The sequence below is a fragment of the Tachyglossus aculeatus genome, chromosome 15, assembly GCF_015852505.1.
Source record: "Tachyglossus aculeatus isolate mTacAcu1 chromosome 15, mTacAcu1.pri, whole genome shotgun sequence".
Taxonomy (NCBI): domain Eukaryota; kingdom Metazoa; phylum Chordata; class Mammalia; order Monotremata; family Tachyglossidae; genus Tachyglossus; species Tachyglossus aculeatus.
This window is the reverse complement of record NC_052080.1, coordinates 24,596,119-24,610,252: the sequence shown is the minus strand read 5'-3', so window position 1 is coordinate 24,610,252 and position 14,134 is coordinate 24,596,119. Positions and strand designations below refer to the sequence as shown.

Below are 14,134 nucleotides of genomic sequence, written 5' to 3'. Positions count from 1 at the left end.
GGCCCGGGGGTCGATGGCGGGACAGGAAGGCTGAGTAGGTGCGAATGAGGTTGTCGTTAATGTAACTTGGTGATAACAAGAGCCTTTTTCCCGGGGTGGTGGGGGGAGAGTCAGTCAGGACCGGACCGGGAAGTACTGTGTGCTTACTGCACACAGTAAGCGCTCAATAAATACGATTGATTGCTTGATTTCCAGTGAGCCACGCGGCTTCTCTTAACGACGTGAACGAACGCGGGGCGACGTCCCCCGAACCAGCTCCGCGTAGGGGCCTCGCGTCGACGGGGTGAGGGCGGAACGCGGCTGCGCGGGGCCGGGGGCCGGCCGGAGCACTGAGGCGGCGGACTGTACGGCAGCGGACTGTACGGCGGCGGCTGGGGGGCCCGTTTGCCGGTTGCACCGCGGGGGGCCTCCACTTCCGGCCGGGGCCTGGTCCAGGCCGAGGCCCGAAGATGCTGCCCGTGCTGCACGAGTCCCTGGATGGCGACGACAGCAACGACGACAGCGGCCCCTCCGAGCCGACCCCGACCCCGCCCGCCAGCTCCTACTGTCTGTACGCTTATCACAGCACCAGGTGCCCACGCACGGCCGCCTTCCCCCGGCTCCCTTGCCCCCTTAACCCTCCCCCTTTCCCCCACCACTCCTTTCTTGGGCGCCTAGTACAGTGCTCCTGTAATAATCATCATAAGGGCATTCAGTCCTATTTATTGAGCGCTTGCTTCCCAAGCGCCTAGTACAGTGCTCTTGTAATAATCATCATAAGGGCATTCATTCATTCAGTCCTATTTAGTGAGCGCTTGTTTCTTAAGAGCTTAGTGCAGTGCTCTTGTAATAATCATCATAAGGGCATTCAGTCATTCAGTCCTATTTATTGAGCACTTGTTTCCCAAGCGCCTAGTACAGTGCTCTTGTAATAATCATCATAAGGGCATTCATTCATTCAGTCCTATTTATTGAGCGCTTGTTTCTTAAGAGCTTAGTGCAGTGCTCTTGTAATAATCATCATCAGGGCATTCAGTCATTCAGTCCTATTTATTGAGCGCTTGCTTCCCAAGCGCCTAGTACAGTGCTCTTGTAATAATCATCATAAGGGCATTCATTCATTCAGTCCTATTTATTGAGCGCTTGTTTCTTAAGAGCTTAGTGCAGTGCTCTTGTAATAATCATCATAAGGGCATTCAGTCATTCAGTCCTATTTATTGAGCGCTTGTTTCCCAAGTGCCTAGTACAGTGCTCTTGTAATAATCATAATAAGGGCATTCAGTCATTCGATCCTATTTATTGAGCGCTTGTTTCTTAAGAGCTTAGTGCAGTGCTCTTGTAATAATCATCATCAGGGCATTCAGTCATTCAGTCCTATTTATTGAGCACTTGTTTCCCAAGCGCCTAGTACAGTGCTCTTGTAATAATCATCATAAGGGCATTCATTCATTCAGTCCTATTTATTGAGCGCTTGTTTCTTAAGAGCTTAGTGCAGTGCTCTTGTAATAATCATCATCAGGGCATTCAGTCATTCAGTCCTATTTATTGAGCGCTTGCTTCCCAAGCGCCTAGTACAGTGCTCTTGTAATAATCATCATAAGGGCATTCATTCATTCAGTCCTATTTATTGAGCGCTTGTTTCTTAAGAGCTTAGTGCAGTGCTCTTGTAATAATCATCATAAGGGCATTCAGTCATTCAGTCCTATTTATTGAGCGCTTGTTTCCCAAGTGCCTAGTACAGTGCTCTTGTAATAATCATAATAAGGGCATTCAGTCATTCGATCCTATTTATTGAGCGCTTGTTTCTTAAGAGCTTAGTGCAGTGCTCTTGTAATAATCATCATCAGGGCATTCAGTCATTCAGTCCTATTTATTGAGCGCTTGCTTCCCAAGCGCCTAGTACAGTGCTCTTGTAATAATCATCATAAGGGCATTCATTCATTCAGTCCTATTTATTGAGCGCTTGTTTCTTAAGAGCTTAGTGCAGTGCTCTTGTAATAATCATCATAAGGGCATTCAGTCATTCAGTCCTATTTATTGAGCGCTTGTTTCCCAAGTGCCTAGTACAGTGCTCTTGTACTAATCATCATAAGGGCATTCAGTCATTCAATCCTATTTATTGAGAGCTTGTTTCTTAAGAGCTTAGTACGGTGCTCTTGTAATAATCATAAGGGCATTCATTCATTCGATCCTATTTATTGAGCGCTTGTTTCTTAAGAGCTTAGTGCAGTGCTCTTGTAATAATCATAATAAAGGCACTCATTCATTCGATCCTATTTATTGAGCGCTTCCTTCCCAAGCGCCTAGTACAGTGCTCTTGTAACAATCATAATAAGGGCATTCAGTCATTCAATCCTATTTATTGAGCACTTGTTTAAGAGCTTAGTGCAGTGCTCTTGTAATAATCCTAAGGGCATTACAAGAGAAGCAGTGTGGCTGAGTGGAAAAAGCACGGGCTTTGGAGTCAGAGGTCATGGGTTCAAATCCCGGCTCCACCATTTGTCAACTGTGTGACTTTGGGCAAGTCACTTAACTTCTCTGGGCCTCAGTTCCCTCATCTGTAAAATGGGGATGAAGACTGTGAGCCCCACGTGGGACAACCTGATCACCTTGTAAATTCCCCAGCGCCTAGAACAGTGCCCTGCACATAGTAAGCGCTTAATAAATGCCATTATTATTATTATTATTATTATTCAGTCATTCAATCCTATTTATTGAGTGCTTGTTTCTTAAGAGCGTAGTACAGTGCTCTTGTAATAATCAATCAATCATATTTATTGAGCGCTTACTATGTGCAGAGCACTGTACTAAGCGCTTGGGAAGTACAAATTGGCAACATATAGAGACAGTCCCTACCCAACAGTGGGCTCACAGTCTAAAAGGGGGAGACAGAGAACAAAACCAAACATACTAAGAAAATAAAATAAATAGAATAGATATGTACAAGTAGTAATCATAATAAGGGCATTCAGTCGTTCAGTCCTATTTATTGAGCACTTGTCTCCCAAGCGCCTAGTACAGTGCTCTTGTAATAATCATAATAAGGGCATTCATTCATTCAATCCTATTTATTGAGAGCTTGTTTCTTAAGAGCTTAATACGGTGCTCTTGTAATAATCATAAGGACATTCATTCATTCAATCCTATTTATTGAGTGCTTGTTTCTTAAGAGCTTAGTACAGTGCTCTTGTAATAATCACAATAAGGGCATTCAGTCATTCAATCCTATTTATTGAGCGCTTGTTTCCCAAGCGCCTAGTACAGTGCTCTTGTAATAATCATAATAAGGGCATTCATTCATTCAATCCTATTTATTGAGCGCTTGTTTCTTAAGAGCTTAGTGCAGTGCTCTTGTAATAATCATAAGGGCATTCATTCAGTCAATCCTATTTATTGAGCGCTTGTTTCTTAAGAGCTTAGTACAGTGCTCTTGTAATAATCACAATAAGGGCATTTAGTCATTCAATCCTATTTATTGAGCGCTTGTTTCTTAAGCGCCCAGTGCAGTGATGTTATAGTAAGGGCATTCATTCATTCAATCGTGTTTATTGAGCGCTTGTTTCTTGAGCACCTAGTACAGTGTTCTTGCAATAATCATAATAAGGGCATCCATTCATTCAATCCTATTTATCGAGCTCTTGAGCGCCTAGTACAGTGCTCTTGTAATCATAATAAGGGCATTCAATCCTATTAAGCGCTTGTTTCTTAAGCACCTAGTACAGTGCAGTTGTAATAATCACAATGAGGGCATTCATTCATTCAATCCTATTTACTGAGCACTTGTTTCTTAAGCGCGTAGTACAGTGCTCTTGTAATAATCATAATGATGACATTCATTCATTCAGTCGTATTGAGCACTCACTGTGTGCAGAGCACTGGACTCATAATAATAATAATGATGATGATGGCATTTATTAAGCACTTACTATGTGCAAAGCACTGTTCTAAGCGCTGGGGAGGTTACAAGGTGATCAGGTTGTCCCATGGGGGGGCTCACAGTCTTAATCCCCATTTTCCAGATGAGGGAACTGAGGCCCAGAGAATAATAATAATAATAATGGCATTTATTAAGCACTTACTATGTGCAAAGCAGTGTTCTAAGCGCTGGGAAGGTTACGAGGTGATCGGGTTGTCCCACGGGGGGCTCGCAGTGTTAATCCCCATTTTACAGATGAGGGAACCGAGGCCCAGAGAAGTGAAGTGGCTTGCCCAAAGTCACACAGCTGACAATTGGCAGAGCCGGGATTTGAACCCGTGACCTCTGACTCCAAAGCTCGTGCTCTTTTCCACTGAGCCACGCTGCTTCTAGGCGCTTGAAAGAACAAATCGGCAGCAGATAGAGACGGTCCCTACCCAACAACGGGCTCACAGCCTAGAAGCAGCGGAAAGAGCCCGGGCTTTGGAGTCAGAGGTCGTGGGTTCCAATCCCAGCTCCGCCACATCAGCTGTGTGACCTTGGGCAAGTCACTTCACCTCTCTGGGCGTCAGTTCCCTCATCTGTAAAATAGAGATTAAGACTGTGAGCCCCCTGTGGGACAACCTTGATCACCTTGTATCCCCCCAGCACTTAGAATAGTGCTTGGCACATAGGAAGTGCTTAACAAATACCACCATTATTATTATAACCTCCCCAGCGCTTAGAACAGTGCTTTGCACATAGTAAGCGTTTAATAAATGCCATTATTATTATTATTATAGAAGGGGGAGACAGGCAATAAAACAAAACATGTAGACGGTTAAGCGCTTACTTTGTGCCCCTGGATTGGGGGCGGCAAAGGGGAAGGGGGTGGTTGGGAAATTAAGAGGTAACACAGGGAGAGGAAACATGTCTGAGGCTGCAAAAATGAACGGAGGGGAGATACGAGGTTATCAAGTACTTAGTAATAATAATAATTTTGGTATTTGTTAAAAGCTTACTATGCGCCAAGCACTGTTCTAAGCGCTGGGGGAGATACCAGGTAATCAGGTCGTCTCACCCGGGGCTCACAGTCCTCATCCCCATTTTCCAGATGAGGCAACTGAGGCCCAGAGAAGTGAAGTGACTTGCCCAAAGTCACGCAGCTGAGAAGTGGCAGAGCCGGGATTAGGACCCACGACCTCGGACTCCCAAGCCTGCGCTCTTTCCACTGAGCCACGCTGCTTCTCTGTAGCAGAGTACTTAGTACAGTGCTCTGCACACAATAAGCGCTCAATAAATACGATTGAATGAATGAATGCTCTATTGAGAGCTCACCTCCTCCAGGAGGCCTTCCCAGACTGAGCCCCCCTTTTCCTCTTCTCCTCCTCCCCATCGCCCCCACCCCCTCCCTCTGTTCTACCCCCTTCCCCACCCCACAGCACTTGTGTCTGTACAGATGTATTACTCTATTTCATTAATGCTGTGTCTATAGCTATAATTCTATATCTATTTTGATGGTAGTGATGCCTGTCTACTTGTTTTGTTTTGTTGTCTGCCCCCTTCTAGACTGTGAGCCCGTTGTTGGGTAGGGATTTTCTCTATCTGTTGCCAAATTGGACTCTCCCAAACGCTTAGTCCAGTGCTCTGCACACAGTAAGCGCTCAATAAATACGATTGAATGAATGAATTCATTCCCCTTTTAGACTGTGAGCCCACTGTTGGGTAGGGACTGTCTCTATATGTTGCCAACTTGTACTTCCCAAGCGCTTAGTCCAGTGCTCTGCACACAGTAAGCGCTCAATAAATACGATTGAATGAGTGAATGAAAGCTCTGCACAGAGTAAGCGCTCAGTACGACTGAATTGAATGAACCCCCTGGAAGCCGGAGACAATCTCGGTTTCTCAGGTGCCATTCCCGTGCTGGGAGAATTTAAGATGTTTTCTTGGTAGGGCTCCTCCGAAACCCCCGCCACCCCCATTCACTTTCACAGCCTCAGCCGTGTTTCCTCTCCCTGTGTTCATTCATTCAATCGTATTTATTGAGCGCTTCCTGTGTGCAGAGCACTGTACTAAGCGCTTGGGAAGTACAAGTTGGCAACATATAGCGACGGTCCCTATCCAACAGTGGGCTCATAGTCTAGAAGGGGAAGACAGAGAACAAAACATATTAACAGAATAAAATAAATACAATAAATATGTACAAGTAAAATAGAGTGTTACCTCTTAATTTCCCAACCCCCCCCTTCCCCTCCGCCGCCCCCAATCCAGAGGAAAAGGTCAAGATGCTCCCAGTTACCCCTCTCCCCCTGTGGTTCCCTCCCCAATTTCGTCCTTCACCCTAATCGATCCCTTTTCGATAATTTTGGGGCTTCCAGGTCAACCCACCAGCGAGGTGACAGTGATGACGGAAGTCCAAGCAGCTCAACAACAGAAACTCCCGCTGCCGAAGATTTCAGGTAAGACAGCAAGTCGCACTGGTTAGATCGATTGATCAGTTGATCGGATTCTGCCTTCACCTTCTTATTGCAGATCTGACCCACAAATGCAAACCGTCCTGATTTCTCTATCTAGCAGAAGTTCAGATCCTCCCTTAAGTAATAATGATGGTATTTGTTAAGCACTTACTATGTGCCAAACACTGTTCTGGCTTCTTAAGTCCTGGCTTTTGAACATTAACCCTTATGGAGTGAATGTTATTATTGTCAAGGACACGGCTGGGTTGCCGTCTTTCTCAAAAGAATCCAGTAGATTGTCAGAAGAATTCAGTTGATTGGGTAGAGCCAAAAAAAAATCCAATTTTTAGTCATCATCCCTGGGGATCCTGATGTGTGGCTTTAAAATATATCTCACTTTAAGGAATAATGATTAGTTGATATCTGTTTCCTTTGCATACTCTTCCTTACAATTGCCAGAGGTGTTTGCTAAAATCCTGTTCTATATTTTTCTTTTGTCTGCAGACTTGGGGTAGAAAGCCTACTCTATCTCTACCAATCAATCGATCAATAGTATTTATTGAGCATTTACTGTGTGCAGAGCACTGTACCAAATGCTTAGAACACATGAGAATGTGTTCATATTCTAACTCAAATTAGGATTTTATATTTTAGTTCAAAAAATGAACTTCTGTACTTTGACACATGCTGTCCAACCTAGAATACTAGATGAGATCCCCCAAATATTTTTCATAGGCCACAGCTATCAGGTAAACAGCTTCACCAAATCCATGCAAGTTATTAGAAAGCTCTGCTCATTTTCAGGAGTCCACAATTCTATCAGTAAGTAGTCATAGAGTAGTAGTCTTTATGAGCGCCCTATATACATCACCCGATGACATTTATTGAGCACTTACTCTGTGCAGAGCATTGTACTAAACACTTAGCACCCTCTGAATGCAGTGCCCTATACTAAATGCTATGGAATCAATGTCTTGCATAAATGGAAATTTTTCACTCAAATTCTATTATAGCTGCTTGGGTTCACCTGCCTGCCTGACTTGAACTCAGTGCAGTGAAAAGCCCCGAGCTGGAGAAAGATTGGGAAGCAATGGATCCAGGAGGAGGAGATGGAGAAAGCAGAGGGAAAGGAGAAAACCAACGCTTTGGGGTTGGAAAAAGTGGTTCCAGGAGAGAGAGCTGGGGAGTTGAGTTGGCTTTCCAGGGACAAAGAGCAAGAGGAGTTGGAAAAGTGAAATGATGACAGTTCTAGAAGAACAGGGAGAGGAAGCACAGAAGAGGTAAGCAGACGTGGCAGTAGAGGATTAGATCTTGGGGAAAGGGTGAGGAAAACAGAAAAGGAGATCAGAGGGAAGTAAAGAGAAGGAGGGTGGGGCAATTATAGAAGAAAAAAGTGTCTTCAGAGCTACAAAACCAGCCAACTTCGGAAAAATGAAAGAAAAAAGAGGAAGAGCCTCGTCTAAGAGAGGAAGAGAAAAGGCTCAGTGACAGAATAGAGGATTATCTCTAGAACCCAGTTGAAGAGTGAGAATTTCTGCCAATGGGAATAAATATTCTTTTTCTTCTCTTTTATTAAAGTCTCTCTTTGGTGGACACGAACTTATCATCCGAAGTAGAGATGGAACTGCGCAGTTTCGTTGCTAAACGTCTGAATAAAGGAGCGCTCTTTGAAGGTCTGGGTAATGTTGCTTCAGTGGAATTGAGGTAAGGGATTAACAGGCTGGATCTTGAATTTTTACCTACACGTTAAGCCCACGTAACATATTCCAAAAGGCCGCCAAATGCCCTGCTGTGTTGAGACTTTCACTGTCATATAACAAAATGGAGAAATAAAATACCCTACTTGAACTTAATTAGTGCCAGTTATCTTCTAGTGCTAGTGCTACTTAACTCTTTTCTTCCAAGTTGGGCATAATGAACAGTAAAACAAACTACCTTAAAAGGAATGCACGGAGGCGAACAGTATTAGAGCAATCCACTAAATTAGGTTGCAGGAGTCAGCAATCTATTTTATTTACCTCTCATTTTTCCTTCAGTCTTCCAGACTACAGAGTTGGTTGTTACTACTGCCTTTTCCAACAAGAAAAGTCATTCCCTGAACCCGCAGCAGATGATCCTGGCCTGAACGCTCCGGAGTATGCGGTCTGTTTCTTAGGTGGCTCTGAAAAGGGGCTTGAACTATATCCTTTTTGTTGATTTGCGGGGATTGGCAACAGGAAAGAATGGGATTTGTTTCCACCAGCTCTGAAAACTTGGCTTTCCTGCTCCCACTCCAATGCATTCAGTTAGACTTTATTTTCAACCTGGGTTTGCCCTTTTTTAGGCAGCAGATAGCATACGTATATATTTTGTTGACAATATCTGAAACGTCTCAGTTTATTCATTTTGTAAAGTGTTAGAGCAGGTGTCTTGCTCTGCCCTTTTCTACTCTTTCCTTAAGAAGGCACCTTCAGGCTTGAGTTGGACAAGTATGTTCAAGACCTCAAGATGAATTTTGATTGCAAGGTAAGAGGCCCATTTTTAAAAGTGAGAGCGCGTAATGTTGCCAACTAGTACTTCCCAAGTGCTTAGTACAGTGCTCTGCACACATTAAGCGCTCAATAAATACGATTGAATGAATAATGTCTAAAGCCAGGGAAACATCGGAACAAACCTCATAGACATTTTTTAGATGAAGTTGATATAATGGAGAAGCAGCATGGCATAGTGAATAGAGCACAAGCCTAGGAGTCAAGGTCGAGGGTTCTTATCCTCTGCTGTGTAGCCTTGGGTAAGTTACTTCACTTCTCTGGGCCCCAGTTACCTCATCTGTAAAATGGGGATTAAGATTGTGAGCCCCATGCGGGACAGGGACTGTGTCCAACGTGATGGCCTATGTTCACCCCAGCACTTAGTTCAGTGCCTGGCATATAGTATGCACTTAACATACACCACAATTATCATTACAGTTATTACAAGTAAACATGAATCCTTTGGTTGGATTGGAGTTAAGAGCGGATGTCAAAAGAAAAATTCTGTCCTTTATCGTGATACAGGAAAGCAGTTTGGAGCCCAGCATCAAATCCTACCTGAGCAACTGGTTTGAGGATGTCGTGTGCCCAATCCAGAGGGTGGTGCTTCTCTTTCAGGAGAAGCTTGTATTTCTCTTACATGCTGTAAGTATGGCCTAAACGAAAACATTTGCTTCAAAGAGAACCAGTTTGGCAGTCATAGGGAACTTTAAAGAGATACCTAGGGTGTAATTACCACCTATGAAGACAAGGACCTATTTCTACAAAAGCAGCGTGGCCTACTAGATACAACACGGGCCTGCGAGTTCAAAGGACCTGGGTCCTAGTCCCCGTTTTGCCACTTGTCTGCTGTGTGACGTTGGGCAAGTCACTTCACTGTGCCTCAGTTACCTCATCTGTAAAATGGGGATTAAGACTGTGAGCTCCATGTGGGACAAGGACTGCGTCCGACCCGATGAGCTTGCCTCTACTCCAGTGCTTAGGACAGGGCCTGGCACATGGAAGTGCTTAACAAATACTATTTGGAAAAAAAAGGCATCGGAAGCTTTAAAGAGACTCCTAAGGTGTAAATGCCACCTATAAAGACAATGACCTCATTCTACAGAAAGCTTTTTCAAATAGATTAGTAAGGCAGAGTTCCGGGTGGCAATTCTGTCACTCAGTAAATAGCATTTATTGGGCAACTGATGTGTACAGAGCCCAGTACAAAGCACTTGGAAGAGTCCTATAAACTTAGTAGGCATGATCCCTGCCCTCAAGAACCTTAGCATCTAGTGAGGGACAAAAATGCTGAAATCATTTAGATAGAAAGGAGGAAAAGTGGGTATGTACCTGGGTTAATGCTTCAATTCAGTCCTTTGAGCAGTGGACAAAGCATATTAAGCCAGCAATTATCTGGCTACTTATTTAACTAGCAAACAGTAGTAGCTTAATGAAGATGAAATGTGTAATAACTTTCCATATTAATGAGAAAGACCCACTGAGCCCCTTAAATATACTGGTCCAGGTTCTAGAGTGACTTAGAGTTGGCTGTGTATAAAATAAGTACTTGATCATGGCCGTATTTTACGGGCAAGGATCGAGAAGCAGAAGATGTGGAGTTGGGGGAGATAGTGAATCTATCATTTGGGTGAATAAGAAGGATATTGAAAATGCCAAATATGGCCTGCAAATAACATGGTCTTTCCTTTTCTTTTAAAAGGCTTTGAGTTATACTCCCGTCGAAGTTAAAGCATCAGATGAGAAAATCAAACGAGACATCAATAGGTAAAGAATGTCTAAAATCAGAGGCCGGCCCCCAGGTAGCTTCTCCCTGGTGAAAATTGGGGGCCGTCGTCTGAAAAATATGCATTTCCTCTGGTGCCTCTGTAGGGTTGTCTGTGAAAACCACCTCTCTCGTGTGTCAGGTTTCTCAGCGTGGCCAGCCTGCAGGGGCTCGTCCATGAAGGGACAATGACCTCCTTATGCATGGCTATGACAGAGGAACAGCACCGGGCTGTGCTGATAGACTGTAGCGGGCCACAGCCCCGGGTGCAAAACGCAGGTGAGGTGGACGTCTCGACCAGCCGGTTCGGTTCCTCTCGAGGGCAGGCGTCTGAGGGAGAGCGGGCGAGGCCGAGCGAGGCTCAAGTCCTTGTTGACGTGGATGATGCGGGCTCCCCCCCGGGATCTTAAAAACCTCTCCGTGTCTCGCAGGAAGCAACAAGTTTTGCGAGGACTGGTTGCAGCCCTTCCTGAACGGGGCCGAGGGTGGCCATCCATTTCTCTTCCGACAGCTGCTAGAGAATTTTAAGCTGAAGGTAATTCATCCTGCTCCCGGAGCATCGAGGTTGGGCAAACGGCTTTGGGCGCTGGTCACTGGGGCGGCAGTGGCATCCGCCACTCTTCAGCCAGCGGGTACACAGCCAGGCGGGGCGTCCCCAGACTCGGCCAGGAACACGGGGTCGTCGGGTTCAGGAGAGCTGGAGTCATTTGGGGGCCCTCAGAAATGTCTAAGTACTGTGCCTGCCTCTCAGGCAGTTTAGCCTTAGACTGCCTAAGGAGAAAAACGGGGACAGCACCATATGGACTCTGGTTGTCATCTCATTTCAAAAGGTTCTAGCCAAGTCGATAGTAACCTGCCCCTTCTGCGTGGAGTAAAACGAATAGTGAACACCGCTGCTCTGCTCTATTTCCAGGCAATCCAGGACACAAACAATCTGAAGCGATTTATCCGCCAGGCAGAAATGAATCATTACGCCCTATTTAAGTGTTACATGTTTCTGAAGAACTGTGGCTGTGGAGACGTGCTGCTGAAGATCGTCAAGGTGGAACACGCAGAAATGCCAGAAGCCAAAAATGTGATATTGGTCCTTGAGGAATTCATGAGAGAAGTAGCAACGGCCCAACGTTTTTAATCATTTTCTTCTTAGGAAGTGAGGTCCGAGTATTGAACATTCATGCACTAGTAGTTAGTGGTTGGAAGTTGCTACTGTGATCATCATTCGTGCTAATTTAAGAGATTTAGATTACTTCAGAATAAGATGAGACTCTGGGTTTGGGGGGGGAGCTTTTTACATTTTTAAAATTTAATTATAGGGAGAAAAAGTGTAATGAAATGGGGGCTTGATAGCCAAAAAGGTATGACAATGCTCTCCCTGGGTGTTTCCTGCCCAAGTTATCAAGAATTTTAGGGCTAAATGGAAGAGATATGAAGACAAAACCTCAACTGCCACCCCAAATCTTATATTTATTTTCCCTCAGTTCCCTCTTTCAGTGGTCAATAACCCACCCCGCAGTAAATTTTGATGAGTCTTTCTTGGCAACCATCGGGTTTACCATAGCTTTTGTTGCCACTTAAAAAATGAACAAAACAAAAAGTTTCAATCTCAGATTTTAGGCCGATTTTACTCCCCCAAATGTAATCCCCAAACCAATCTGTAAATATATCACATCATAAAAGCTATGCACTCTGTGGGTGCTTGATACATGTTTTTAACGATAACAATCCCCCTCTTGTGCTGATCTGCAAATCAGTCTTGGATTTGCAACAGATAAATCATCTTTAAAAGTGTGCGCCAGCTAAAAAAAAACACAATCCCAGTTCCGCCCTTTTTAAAGCAGGTTTTTTCCAGAGTTGAAATCAAAATGCTTGACGAACGGATAAATGTTCAAAGAAGGATCAAAGTAGCAAGCGAAGAATATAATGGGAAGATTTCAAGAGGGCTTCTTAATTGAATCATATTTGGTGCATGACCTTTTGAGTTTATTCATGCATCACTTTCTCAGATCACTGTAGTCTGAATCAATTGGCAGGACTGAGCACTGCCCTCAGATGATCACATGCTACTCTCCCTGAAGCCAAAATTAGATGCATGAACTGTACTCTGAAGTATACTGTGTCACGGGCACAGAGGCGCTTAGTAAATCCTATTGGATGACAGTGATGACAATGATGACTTCATTTAGATAATAGGATATATGAGACCTAAGTTTCCATTGCCCTAGCAGTTCACTAAAGAACAGAGGCAGCACGTAGAGCTAAGGAATTGCCTTTCAAACAGCCATAGTCACACTATGGTTTTTCAAAACGATTGATTCATGTCATTCCTTTATTTGCCCCTCCCAAAAAGTTAAGGAAAAGGACAGTCTATATTTATTGCAAGTGATTTTTTTTTTAATTTAATGACCAGTAGTTCTACACTAGAGAGGGAGCGTGTTGTTCATGTGACAAACATTCGCTTAAATTTAAATCTGTAATTATGTTTACAATAAAAAGGTGCTCTGGCTTTTGTGGGCTGTGGGGTTGTTTTTTTTAATGAGGCTGAAGAAAACGGGATTATCTGCCGTATTAGAGGTTCGCGGACTTGTCTTGAGGCAGGGTGGATATTTTCCTTCAGAATGTTTTATCCACCCACAGGTTCGGTAAAGTAATTCCCAACCCACTTGAACATCAACCTCCTCTCTGATCTCCCATCCTCCTGTCTCTCCCCACTTCAGTCTATACTTCACTCTGCTGCCCGGATTATCTTGGTACAGAAACGCTCTGGACGTGTTACTCCCCTCCTCAAAAATCACAAAGACGAGGAGAGAGAGACTTCAGTAGAATTGGAACATCTCCTGCACGGTTTGAAAGAAGGAAAGAAGGGCAAAGAAAAAAGGGAAGGAATACTAATTGGAATTTCACTAAAGCACCACGGGATCATCTTGACAAAAATTGCAAAATGAATTGAATCCATCCTGACTCTCTCTTCCCTTAAATCTATCAGCGTCCCCACTACCCCCTAACTAGTATAGCTGGTATCATCTAATTTATTTGCCTGGTTATTTCCTTACAAGATTTTACTCCTTAATTAGAGAAATGAACTCCTTGAACTCTAGCCTACATTTGGAGAAAACTCTTCTAGAAACTTCTTAGCACTTCACTTTCCTAACCCTCCCCACTGCTCCATCTTCAGCCAAGACAACTAAAAAATAAGCTTCTTGAGGGCCGGGGTCATGTCTTCTAGCTCTACTGTACCTATCTAGTGCTTAATGTAGTGCTCTGCATACAACATACTCTCAATAAATACCATCAATTGATTGGCAGTGCCTGCAGAATTCTCCATCTCTTCTTCAGATTCACTGCTGCCAAAGTGTACAGCCTGCCTTGGAGGAAGACAGAGGTGAAAATGAAATTCTTACCTTGTGTCACCCTTGTCCCGTTTCCTGGAGTCCCACGGTAGAGATTCCTCCCACGGAGCAAGTCGTCGGGGTTTTTTTGTTAGTTTGTTTCTGGTGTTTTGTCCTGGGCCAGCAAGGAAGCAGGAAGACGT

At 44.2% G+C, this 14,134-nt stretch overlaps 1 protein-coding gene across 2 annotated transcripts; it reads left to right on the top strand.

The window, feature by feature from the left end:
* Nucleotides 1–440: 440 nt before the first annotated feature.
* On the top strand, nucleotides 441–13,111 carry C15H17orf75 (chromosome 15 C17orf75 homolog). Of its 2 annotated transcripts, none has more exons than XM_038757446.1 (10): nucleotides 441–550; nucleotides 6,253–6,333; nucleotides 7,909–8,034; nucleotides 8,367–8,510; nucleotides 8,778–8,835; nucleotides 9,366–9,485; nucleotides 10,543–10,607; nucleotides 10,748–10,884; nucleotides 11,037–11,140; nucleotides 11,519–13,111. In XM_038757446.1, exons 1-10 carry the CDS (start codon nucleotides 450–452, stop codon nucleotides 11,735–11,737), a joined length of 1,155 nt encoding a protein of 384 aa, XP_038613374.1. In that variant the 5' UTR covers nucleotides 441–449; the 3' UTR covers nucleotides 11,738–13,111. The 2 variants fall into 2 exon arrangements, with proteins under 2 accessions (XP_038613374.1, XP_038613373.1); XM_038757445.1 differs by having other exon boundaries at nucleotides 441–571.
* Nucleotides 13,112–14,134: the final 1,023 nt, after the last annotated feature.

Excerpts from the sequence above, each read along its gene's own strand:
- C15H17orf75 (XM_038757445.1), top strand. The coding sequence starts at position 450 with ATGCTGCCCGTGCTGCACGAGTCCCTGGATGGCGACGACAGCAACGAC. Across the intron at positions 572-6,252 it reads TACGCTTATCACAGCACCAG|GTCAACCCACCAGCGAGGTG; the intron begins GTGCCCACGCAC and ends TGGGGCTTCCAG. Across the intron at positions 6,334-7,908 it reads CCCGCTGCCGAAGATTTCAG|TCTCTCTTTGGTGGACACGA; the intron begins GTAAGACAGCAA and ends CTTTTATTAAAG.